Below are 13,009 nucleotides of genomic sequence, written 5' to 3'. Positions count from 1 at the left end.
CGTACGTGATTCGCAGGCGACGATGGGAACGCCAAAACGCAAATGCCCAACTTACACAGCAAGACTTCCCGCCCATCCAGCCGCCCAGACTGAGATCAACGTCGAGTTCGCGTGACGGATCCCGCTCCCGCAGCCGGCAAAGGGACAGCCGCGATCAGAAAACATCGAGATCCAGGACACCAACTCCCGGAGACAAGGTGAGCTGGGCGGATACTGTCCGGGGCACCGCGCGGGAGGGGGTCGTAACAGCGCCTGTAGTCCCAGGGCAAAATAAGCAAAATCACAAAGCCGATAATGGCATTTTAGAGGCGCTCAGAAAGGAGAATGCAGAAATACGAAAAGAGAACGCGGTAATGCGCGAATTAGTGCAAAAGCTCATGTTGGAGATGCAAGAACTCAGACGCGAGCACGCCGTGGTGGAACAAAACAAACAAATCGCACAACAGCAGGTGCCAACGAGCGTTCCGGACGCGAACGCGCCCGCCCCGAAGAAACGCGCGCTACAACAACAGCACGACGGTGGTTTCGAGACCCAGGTTCCAGCCGAAATTACAGACATCAAGACAATGCTGTGCACCATGCAAAGTACCATTGAGACCCTTCACGCAACAGTCCTCGGGCTAGCAAACAGGACCACTAACCTCGAAGGAAACATGCAGATAATAATGAATCACTCCGTATTCACGCAACACGGACACGTGCCGGCTAGCTGTGATGCGGGACCGAGCCACCATCAAGGGCAGGCGGACAACTCGCTTCAGCATCAACATGGCCAATGATAAAGGGATAGTAATATGGCAGTGGAACTGCCGTGGCTTCGCCGGCAAAAAGGCGGTTCTACAGCAACACATCCGGCACGCAACACGTAAACCGGACGTAATATTACTACAAGAAACACTCACCAATGCGGCTACTTTGACTGGCTACAAAACGCATGACAGCAAAATCAAGGGGAGGGGTGTATGCACGCTCGTTAGGAAGCGTCTCACATTCGTTGAACACGAACTAAGTGGCGTCCAGATGGAACACGCTTTCATCGAACTGATACCCACCAAGCAGAGGAAACAAAGTATATTCATATTGAACGTTTACAGCAGCCCGTCAAAACACCGCCAACGCTTCTGTGCGCTGTTTCAGAAGACGCTGAAGATTGCCGGGTCCCGGACGTTGATTGCAGGGGGCGATTTCAACGCGGCAGACACAGCATGGGGTTACGGATACAGCACGACCAAGGGAAGACAACTCGGACAAGATGCGCATGAACTCGACTTCATGTTACTTACGGACCCGGCGCACCCGACAAGAATCGGTAACTCTACTACCAGAGACACGACCCCGGACCTTACGTTCGCCCGAAATACCGGGACGACGACCACCACGTGGAAAAACACGTCGACCGACCTTGGGAGTGACCACATGATCGTCGAAATATACGTCCAGACGCCAGACAAGGCGCAGGACAGTAAGCGAAAGTTGCAATGGACCGACTGGGAAGACTTCAGAAAGAAAAGAGACCAAAAAGAATCTGCAGGCGATACAATCACGGACATCGAAGCCTGGACCCGCTCGCTGGTTGCAGACGCCAAAGCGTCAACCAAGACCGTTGAAACTGAGGTTGAAACTGACAAGATGGACAGCCGCCTGGCGCATCTCATCGAGGCGAAGAATTCGATCCTGGCCAGGTGGAAGGGCCAGAGACTCAATCGGAGACTTAGAAAGAAAATAGCTGAGATCAACCGCAACATCGAGGAGCACTGCCGAACGCTCAACCGCCAGCAATGGGACGAGTTATGCAATGCAGTCGATGGACAACTGCACAACAGGAAATCGTGGAACCTGCTCAGGTATCTGTTGGACGAAACGAAGACCAAATCCCACCAAAGTGACTGCCTCGCACGTCTATTACACAGGGAGCTCGAGAAGTACGGTGAAGATGCAGTGACCGTCCAGTTACTAGCCAAGTACTTAACACGTCGACTGCACAACACGGCCCTTATGATGGGGATCCGAATGTAGAATTGGATAAGGACTTTAGTGCAGAAGAGATCAGGACGGCGCTGCACAACCTACACAGCAGATCGGCGCCAGGCCCTGACGGTGTGTCGAATCGCGCCCTGAAGAATCTTGACGACAAATCCGTGGAACAGTTAACGGCATTTATCAATGACTGCTGGCAGCGCGGCACCCTCCCGCAACAATGGAAAACTGCGAAAATGATACTAATCCCGAAACCCGGAAAAGCACCGAGCCTCGAAAACCTTCGCCCCATATCGCTGACGTCCTGCGTCGGCAAGACCATGGAGCACGCATTGCTTAACCGCTGGCAAGCCCACTTAGAGCACAAAGGGGCATACCCAGCATCCATCATAGGATTCCGCCCACAATTGTCCACGCAGGACGCAATGATACAACTGAAGCACCACGTTCTTGATGGCAAGACGAGAGGCACCAAAGCAATTCTCGGCCTCGACCTTGAAAGCGCGTTCGATAGAATCGCGCACTCGGCGATCTTACACCAGATATCGCGGCATAACCTAGGTGTACGCACGTACAACTACGTTAAAAATTTCTTGACAGACAGGCGAGCTGTTTTAGTGGCAGGGGACCTCCAGCTAGAAGAGCAAACGCTGGGGAGCACCGGCACCCCGCAAGGCTCCGTCATTTCGCCCACGCTCTTCAACCTGGTCATGATCGGCCTAGCAGAAAAGCTACAAGAACTGAAAGACGTCCGGCACACAATATACGCCGACGATATAACCCTTTGGGTGCACAAAGGCAGCGACGGTCACATCGAAACGGCACTGCAACTAGCAATCGAGACAATAGAGGAATACCTAGAGGGCACGGGTTTACGATGTTCGCCGAAAAAGTAGGAACTCCTACTCTACCGCCCCACGCAGAGGGGCAGACCACCCGGGAGTGGTCGCAATGCGGCAACGACAAAGCGCGAGTACGAAGAGATCAGACTACGTACGAGAGACGGAGCAACCATCCCGATAGTACACACAATTAGGGTCCTCGGCATGATAATCGAGGCCAACGGCGTCAACGGCGAAACGATCACTAAATTAAAGCACAAGACAGCTAACGCCATGCTAATCCTCAAGAGGGTCACTAGCAGAAGAAACGGAATGAGGGAGGAGAGTCTCACACGACTCATACACTCTTTCGTCATTAGCCATATTGCGTACGTTGCGGCATTCCACAACTGGTACAAGGGAGAAGAAGCCAAGATCAATGTCCTCATTCGCAGGGTGTACAAGATAGCACTGGGTCTACCCGAGTCCACCAGCACGCATCGCTTGCTTCAGCTCGGACTTCACAACACGCTTAGCGAAATCGCCGAGGCGCAGCGCACTTCACAACTGGAAAGATTAACGGGAACGACAGCAGGCCGCCAGATCATGGAAAGTCTCGGCATCCGTTACCACGTACAACAAGGCCAGAAAGTCGCCATTCCAAACGCGATCAGACAAACGCTAAGAGTCGACCCGATTCCACGAAACGTCCACCCGGAACACAACCGGGGAAGAAGAGTGGCCAGGGCCAGAGCTCTCCTGCACAGCCACGGAGACGATACGGGGACAAGGTTCGTTGACGCCGCGGAATACGCAGAACGCTCGCGATTCGCGGTTGCGGTCGTCGATTCGTGCGGCAAAACGCGCATAACGTCAAGTGTAGCGTGCGAACGCGCAAAAGAGGCGGAGGAAGCGGCGGTGGCACTCGCCCTCACGGATCCGACGTGCACCGTGGTTCTCTGCGACTCGCGTCAGACGGTTAGAAACTTCGCCAAAGGATGGATCTCACAGAGAGCGGCCCGAGTCCCGAGGAACCGACAAGTCCAGCAGGAGGTAGAATTCCAAACCAGAATTCAATGGTTCCCGGCGCACATGGGAGAAGTATCGAGGACGTATCGCAACCGCAACGAGACGGCACACGCCAAGGCGCGCGAGCTCGCGAACCGCGCCGGCGACCGTCGTCCGTGGAATAGCACCAAAGACTGCTTTACCAGCTACAACGAAATTACCAAGGCCCTCTGCCTGGCCCGCCGAACCTTCCCTCCGCCCAGCGACAAGCTGGACAGGGCGCACGCGGTGACCCTCAGACAACTGCAGACGCTCACGTACCCCAACCCGGAACTATACCACAGGCTTTACCCCGGTACATACCCGACAAATATATGCAAGGTCTGCAACGCCAATGTATCCACTTTAACTCACATGCTCTGGGACTGCAACAAAAACCTTCACGGTGCTAATTCCGGAACCCTCCCGCCGCGGTTGGCCGCTGCCTTGCGCAGCCCCAGCCTCGGGGACCAACTCTGGGCCGTCCAGCAGGCCCGCGAGGCGACGGCGAGGCAGCGCCTCGACGTCCCCACGTGGGAGACCTAAGGCCCCGTCGGCGAAAGCTCTGCAGGACTATGAATAAAGTTGTTACCAACCAATTACGAAACAGAGCACTATGGAACTAGAATAGGTAAGAGGTGGTTAGAGGGGTATGGAAGGGAATCATATGGTACCGGGCCTCACATTTGGAAATGCAGTCCTGCGCATGAAATCAGAAGTACAGTCAAGTCTAGAGGTCAGACAAATAAGTGTAGGAAGGCTAGCCTTGGGAGCCCATGGGAACACTCCGAATGAGGGAGTCCAGGGAGATATGGGTTGCGCGTCGTTCGAGGTTGGGGAGGCAATCAGCAAACTGAAATATGATCAGAGACTAACCCAAATGGAGGAAACAAGGTGGGCAAAAAAGGTGTACAAGTATCTATACATGAAAAGTATTAACACAATATGGACAAATAGAACCCGAAAGCTAAGAACGAAGTATTTACGGATGAGGGATGAGAGGCAACAAAATACTAACGTGAAAGCGGAGGTAAAGGAGGCGGAAAAAAGAAGTGGAAAGAAAGAATGCAGGAAATATATAGGCATATATAGGACACGAAAAAATTAGCAGCCACTTTGGCGACTAAAGTGGTGCAAGGCGAAAGCCTTAGTACAGCATTCTGTCACAAATGTGGTTGTGAATGATGATTCAAGTGCTGCCAGCGAATGACGCGTCCATTGGCTGTCTGCGTGTGTTACTGATGTGTGGTTAACATGTTAAGCTTCGCCTGTAAGAGTGGAACGCGACAGCGTCTTGCAACGCTGCCAGGGAGTCCACAGAACGCCATCGCCAATTCGCCTTGCTGGACGCCTTGCTGTACGCCTTGCTGGATGGTAAATTTATTTTTTGAGGAAAGGAAATGTATCTCTCTCGCATATCTGGGTGGACACCTGCACCTCGCCGTAAGGGAAAGGGGGAAGATGGGAGTGAACGAAGACGCCGTATTAGCTAGACGCGCCTTTGTTCATTCCAAACCATTCAGCTGGCATTACCGAGTGGCTAGCGTCCTCGTATCGCACTCCGGAGACCCTGGTTCGATTCCCCAACTCGACCAATTTCGTTCTCGGTTTTATTGATTTATGCGGTCTAACTAGAAAGGTTAATTAGGCTATTTCATATTTATATTATTATATTTCTATCCATCGTGTTCTGTCATTCACCTGTCAATTGTTGGAACTGTCTAGGATGTTCGACACAACATATATGAAACGAGCAACGTCGAAGTGCGTGGCGGTGGAGCGAGCGCGGTTTCGTACTTATGTTTTTTTTTCAGCAGCGTCTTCTTCCGCGGACGCTGTTGTCGCTGCGGCGCGCGTCTTTTCTTTTCTTCTTTCTTCTCACCTCTTCATTCTCCTCAATTTTAATTAGGCTAATTGATTAATTAAGCAATTAACTAAACTCAGTCCAACTTAGTTGGAGCATCACTATACGATCCCTTTGATTGGTTGCATGGTTACTAGCCAAAGTACAATTGGCCCCATTTGAAATTCGCGCACAGTGACGTCACGAGCATTTCGACCAATCGAAAAGCGTGACATTTTCTGTCGACAACTCCTGCTTACAACGATGAGGCATTAAAGGCTTCCGCCTTAAAAATCTCTGCCTCTCCCGTAAACGAGAGTAGAGTAAGCATGAAATGTTTACGGGCGCCTAATGTGATCTCGGTGGACACCCGAACCGCACCGTACAGGAAGGGAAGAACGCGCTTAGAGAGTCTCGTTAAATCTCGTTAAGTCTCGTACGGTGCCCGGATGTTCTCGTTTCAGAGCCCGGATGACTGGAATTCAATTCCCGGATGAGTGGATTTCAGTGCCCGGATGACTGGAATTCAGTGCCCGGATGAGTGGATTTCAGTGCCCGGATGAGTGGATTTCAGTGCCCGGATGATGGCTCTCGGTCTCGGCGTGACGTCACCACACTGCCGACAACAGGAGCTAAAAGCATTTCATGCTTAAAAGAGGACATCAAAAAAGAGCGATTATTCGATAATTCGCGGGGCAGTTCACTGCTTTTTGAGGCTAGGACAGGGACTCTGAGAACAAAAATGTATAGGTCCAAATTTAAAGAAGTAGATATTTTGTGCTCTGTTTGTAAAACGGAAACGGAGATCATAGAGCACTTGGTTCTGGGGCATAGAGTTTCTTACTATTACCTAGAGGGAAAGCTGGCAGCCCGTCTATGGGAGCTTACATGGCGACCCCTCGAGACCACTTCAGCCACCATGGGCGCTCAAAGCATCATGGGGCGGTGAGCTACTTGTTGCGGAACTGCAACTTTTGGCCAAAAAATAATAGAAAAATAAAGCTGTTTGTTAACTACAAACGTCCTAACATTCAATATCTGGTCTAATGATTGCAACAAACGAGCAGAAAAGCATTTAAGTGCAAAGTTTGCCGAAAATAAGAGACGACTCGCTCTCCTATTGGCCAATTAGTCAACACTATAAAAACTAATATTTCGTAATTAACAGGCGCACTTTTAAGAGCAAATCTATTGTCAAAAAATATGTTGTTGCTTAAACACTATAAGAGGTTTTTAATGGCATTTCAGAAAAATGAAACCTTTTATTGGCGTCGTTTGTCGTCGCGTTTTCACTACTATGAGTTTTGCCCACTGCGTTCGCGCGAAAGTCGTCTGCGCACACACGAACAGCGTTTTCGGAATGAAACATCTTAGTAGTGCCACTCCATGTTCCCAAAAAATTACGACTGTGCCGCAACAAGTAGCTCACCGCCCCATGATGCTTTGGGCGTCCATGGTGGCTGAAGTGCAGCGCCGCCAGCTTTCCCTCTAGGTAATAGTAAGAAACTCTATGTTCTGGGGTGCGCAGAACTCCGCCCAGCCCTCCCAGAGGGGGCAGCAACAGCCATAGAGATAGCGCTGGGAGTTACTGGGGAGGACGGGCGAGTGGATGGGAAAAGCGTGACATTGACGAAGGGGAGGTTGGAGGATTGGTGGCGGAAATCAAGGGAGGGGTGAATTTGGAGGGGAAAAGGATAGCCAGACTAGACATTGTAGGAGCGAAAGTGAAAGAAAGGGAAAAGAAAAATAAATTAACAATGGGGGAAGTACAGGCTAGGTGGCGAAAGCTACCGTCCGATACAAAGGGTAAAGCCATCATCATTCATCCATCCATCCAGCTAATGGCGGCTTGCTTGCATGAGACGCGTCAGGCTGTTTGAGCAACGCTTGGCGTTGGTTTGAGACGCCCGGAGCTTTGTGGTCGTAAGAGAGCACCTTGAGTCGCAGCCTTGCGGCTTATACTATAACTGTTAACCCTGTCGACTGCTGTCTACGCTTGTGATGGAGGAAATAGTAGCCAAAGTGGGAAATGTTGTCTTCGAGCTGGAGATCGCCCTGGAGCAGCAGCTCGGTGCTTTGCCTCTGCCGTTCCCTGGTATGGACAAGTCCGGGGCTGCCGTGTGCTGTTTTTATGTGCAAGGAAACTGCAGCAAAGGATCTGCATGCCCCTTTAGGCATGTTAAGGGTGACCGAACAGTGGTATGTAAACACTGGCTTCGAGGTCTTTGCAAGAAAGGCGACCAGTGCGAGTTCCTTCACGAGTTCGACATGACGAAAATGCCGGAGTGTTACTTCTACTCTCGTTTCAACGCGTGCAGCAACAAGGAGTGTCCGTTTCTGCACATAGATCCCGAAGCAAAGATTAAAGACTGCCCTTGGTACGATCGAGGGTTTTGCCGTCATGGCCCGAGCTGTCGCCACCGACACACGAGACGCGTCATGTGCATCAACTACCTTTGCGGATTTTGTCCCGATGGACCAGAGTGCAAGTTTATGCATCCCAAGTTCGACCTGCCTATTCAAGATCCTGCACAGCAAGCAAAGAAGGCTAACATTGTATGCCACTATTGTGGCGAGGCAGGGCACAAGGCAATATCGTGCCACAAAATGCCAGCAGAGTTGAAGGAGGAGCAGCACCACTCTCGCATGCAGTTCCACAACCACTATGGCGGTATGCACCGACGCGATCACGACGACGGCGGAGTCGCGAATCCTGGAGGCGGGCAACGCTTCAGGCCACTGGATCAGGTTACCTGCTACAAGTGTGGAGAAAAAGGCCACTATGCTAACAAGTGCCCGAAGGGACATTTGGCTTTCCTCAGCAGTGCACTTCACAACACTCCAAACGTATAGAGTTGGGATGCATCAGTGCATTCAGAGTTTGTTTCATTTTCTCTGTAAACGTCTTGGTGCATCTCAATGGCTTTTAAGTAATTGCTGTGAGGGTGCATCAGTTCCTGTCTACTATCTTTCATCTTGTTGTGTACAAGTGCACAGTTTTTCTTTCTGCCCATGAAAGTTTAGAGGCTAGTAATTGCTATGAGGATGCATCAGTTCCTGTCTACTATCTTTCATCATTAAACTGTTTGTTGTGTACAACTGCACAGTTTTCCTTTCTGCCTCTGAAAGTATCAGAGGCTGGACCTACTTAGTCACAACTTACTTGCACATCATAGCCTGAGTTGCTTTGAGATGTTAAACCCCCAATAAAACCAAACCACTTAGTTACAAACAAAGTATGCTTGCAGAACTTGCTTTGGGGCTAGTTGGTTCATGATTGAAGTTCAGAATGGCGCAAAAGACACACACACAGGAAAAATAGGGGATGACAGAAAGAGCGCTCTTTCTGTCATCCCCTATTTTTCCTGTGTGTGTGTCTTTTGCGCCATTCTGAACTTCCAAGTATGCTTGCTGCTGTGTGTAAGCTTCATTGTTTTGAGAACCTTTACAAAACGACACAGCTTGACTGTCATTGGCTGTAATGTAGCTTCAGGACGTTTGCTCCATTGGCCCCGCCGCTGTGGCTCAGTGGTTACAGCGCTCGGCTGCTGACCCAAAAAGACACGGATTTGATCCCGGCCGCGGCGGCCGAATTTCGTTGCAGATGAAATTCTAGAGGCCCGTGTACTGTGCGATGTCTGTGCACGTTAAAGAACCCCAAGTGGTCGGAATTTCCAGAGTCCTTCACTACGGCGACCCTCGTAGCCTGAGGGACGTTAAACCCCAATAAACCAACCAAACCATTCGACACCAGTAAAAGGAGCAGGTTGAAACATTAATTGATCCAAGGTTGACAGATGTCTTGTGGGCGCAATGCACAAACGTGCAAAGTAATTGGGCTGAACATAGTTTTTAAAAGTCTTCTTTATGTGTGTTGTGTTACTAACAAGCCAGACTCAGACTCGAGCTCGCCGTGTTGCCACCTTTACAGCTTTGCAATGCACTTTGCGTCATGTACTAACTACTAGTGCTGGTTTAAGAGGGACGGAGTATTAAAGACGAAGAAAAGGCTGAGATGTCCTCTGGCCAGCCACTGCACCCAAATTGGTAAGGAAGAGAATGGTAAAAGTGACTTGCTGCTGAGTGTTGAATATAAAAAAAACAGTATGCCTCTGCTATGTGCAAGAGCCAAAACTAAGCATTCTATTGTGAAAGAGGTGGCAAAAGATGATTTTGCTGAGTTTGCTTCTGATTTGAAGGCCAGAGCTTAAGTGTTCTGGTTGGAAAACGTACCACCTTGCGTGATTGATAATTTGCCTGTTGCAAGCTGCTCTTACAGAAAATCGGTGGTTTATGGGGTTTAACATTCCAAAGCATAGTGAACGGCTACTGATAATTTCCACCACCCGAGGTTCTTTGATCTGCACTGACCTTTAACATACACACTCATTCTTGAACACTGCAGACAACAGGGAAACACACTCGCCCGCTACATATATCCCTCAACAGTGCGGACATCATAGCCTGGCACCAGCTCCAGGCGCACACTTTCCCAAACCTCTACCACAAACACCTCTTCTTTCTCGCACAATATCCTGGATACTGCCCAAAATGCAGCAGACCTACACCAGCACTCTTCACTGCTTATGGGAATGCCCCAACCCACCAGGCCACCAACCACCCCTCCTCCACCCCACTTTCTCCTCTTAGGAGGCTGCCCTGTCCAGCACAGACCTACAAGACCAGCAACGGTGATTGAGCGGGTGTGCAGGCTAGAAATAGCCAATGGAGTCCTGGACTAAGGATGGCAAGCAACTACCAATCTATTGGTTAAATAAAAGTTTTTCCTTCCCCACTTCAATCAAAACGCGACTGCCGCTGTCAGGATCGAACCCGCGTCTTTCAGGTCAGCAGCCGATCACTATAACCGCTCAGCCACTGCAGTGCCGCATTTTTGCAGGAAATGATTCAGGTGTTTGGTACTGTCAACACTGTATTGCATGTGTGCTTGATGACATTAATTTTCACAGTACCCTGATGCAGTAGCTCTGTGATTCTGATGTTTTGTGAAAATGCTCATGCACCAAGATTTCCCTGCACATTTGAACCCCAGGCAGTGAAAGTCTGCCTGGTGCTGGAAAATAATTCCTTTTTTATGGCATGCCTTGCAGCTTGCCTCTCTCTTTGTCTTGTAAAAATTTATTAATTGAAAATAATTCTCACATTAACCGTCACATAAGTACCTATGCACAACACAAGTGTGCACATAAAGTGTAATGCATTTAGTATGTCTTTCTACAAGGGCAAATGTATAACGGAAGTAATGAAAGAGGCCCTTTCTCTGAGTAACAGATTCTGCAGTTTCTGTCTGCGGTAAGAACTAATAACCCACTACCAGGGCTTAGTAGGGCAGTGTGGAGCAGACCAGTAAGGAATAATAGCCTGATACATCAGCCGTATTCTCTGACTTCATATCCATGAATCATTCAATCAAGCCAATATTACTAGCACTGTAAGGGTGGTTTATTTGATGACGCTGAGGACGATGGATGCAGTGGTGAAGCAGTGATGGCCCGCCATCGGTTAGGCTGAGCAAAGTCTCGCTCGGAGCGATGGAAACGCGGCTGGGCTAATGGCCATCTCCTTCACAGCACCATCAAAGTTTGTGCCATCAGCTTAGTCATCTCATCTGCTGCATTGTTGCTAAGCACGCAAGGCTTCATGAGGCTCAAATCGGGCAGCTAATCCACTCGTTAGCATTAGAAAAATTCTCTATATAGTTCTATATCTTACTTTAACCCATCATTGATGATGCCAGAATGAGGTTGCACATTGTGCATTGTACAAGAACATCCTCCACGTTCCCATGCACGCATCCACTGAGAACCTATACTCCACAGTGTTCTTCTTACCCAGGGTAGACCCCCTAGAACAGCATTGAGACCCGCAGATGGCCCGTCTTTGCAGCACTAAACAGGGACACTGATCCTCCTTCAATTACCCCCATTTCCTCGCTCCCAGATAATCTCCGCATTGCCTCTATTCCAAAGCACATAGCAATGCATGCAGACGCGCTACTCACGTTATCCACCACGTTTATTCCTTTGATTCGACCATCGTCTGCATGCATAGGCACTGAGTTTTCAATCTGCTGATGGGGGGCACTTAGCACTCTCTCTCCTTTTTGTTAGCCCTCCCCCCTATGGGTCAATGGTTAGATGGATTCTGTTTATTTCCGGCTTTATGTACTGATATGACCACAGCAGTCTTCCAGTCTCAATAGTACACCATGATGATACGATTGTGAGAATATGCATTTCATGATGATAGAAGTATACTCTTTAGAATTCCAATAAGGGAGTAATTACTCATTGACATCCACCCAAGCCCAGCCAAACGGCTACAAAGGAAAGCTACACAGCTTTCTCAGTAGATTTGTAATAAGGGAGTAATTACTCATTGACATCCACCCAATTAAGCGCAGCCATACGGCTACAATGGAAAGCTACACAGCTTTCTCAGTAGTAGATTTGTAATAAGGGGGCAATTACTCATTGACATCCACCCAAACGCAGCCATACGGCCACAAAGGAAAGCTACACAGCTTTCTCAGCTGTGTAGCTGAGAAAGCTGTGTAGCTTTCCTTTGTAGCTGTGTGGCTGCGCTTGGGTGGATGTCAATGAGTAATTTGACCAACTCTTTAAAATTCCATATAAATTTGCCATTTATACCATCAATTCCACTAGAAAATGTTAGTTTCAAATCGATAATTGGTATGATGCCTTGGAAATCAAACATGGTGGGATCCATCGCTAAATGATCGTACAGTTGGAGATCGGGACGTTGGATAACATTGGATGAAGAAGGAAACGACTTAACGGAAGTATCCTTTAGTACAGTAGCACAGAGGTGGTCGGGAGCAGAGCCAGTTAAGACACTTTATTCGGTACATGCACCAGTTTGTTTCTATTGAGCGCTCAAGCTTTGTTATTGTCCCTAATGGTCTTGGAGCGTTTTGACTACGGTGCATGCAATAAATCGAACTTGAAGTGCAAGATATCATGATTGCTCAGGCCGGGCATATGTATTACGGTATTTTCAGATGATATTGGTGCAAGATGTAGACAGGCGGAGAGGCAATATACTAAAGGCCCCACCTTCTAAAGAACCGGTCCACGAGCCATGGTATCGCCTGACAAGTGATAAATCCAGTCTTTTGAAACACCGGTTTATTCCGGATACACACAAAGCACTTGGCACAGCATTGGACAACAACATTACAATTTCAATATAAACATGTTTTGAACTCTTCGTGTCTAAGAAACAATGGACCATACAAACATTCTCATAACAAGTTAACAATGTAAAATTTAAAAACTAA

General features: G+C 49.1%; 1 protein-coding gene across 1 annotated transcript; it reads left to right on the top strand.

The window, feature by feature from the left end:
* Positions 1 to 7,511: 7,511 nt before the first annotated feature.
* Positions 7,512 to 8,790, top strand: Clp (Cleavage and polyadenylation specificity factor subunit 4). The gene has a single exon (XM_089549603.1). It carries the CDS (start codon positions 7,690 to 7,692, stop codon positions 8,539 to 8,541), a length of 852 nt encoding a protein of 283 aa, XP_089405729.1. The 5' UTR covers positions 7,512 to 7,689; the 3' UTR covers positions 8,542 to 8,790.
* Positions 8,791 to 13,009: the final 4,219 nt, after the last annotated feature.

The sequence above is a fragment of the Amblyomma mixtum genome, chromosome 6 (genome assembly GCF_055824585.1).
Source record: "Amblyomma mixtum isolate Tamu chromosome 6, ASM5582458v1, whole genome shotgun sequence".
In the NCBI taxonomy this organism is placed as follows: Eukaryota; Metazoa; Arthropoda; class Arachnida; order Ixodida; family Ixodidae; genus Amblyomma; species Amblyomma mixtum.
The sequence above is the reverse complement of the archived record's forward strand: the minus strand, read 5'-3'. Positions and strand labels throughout refer to the sequence as shown.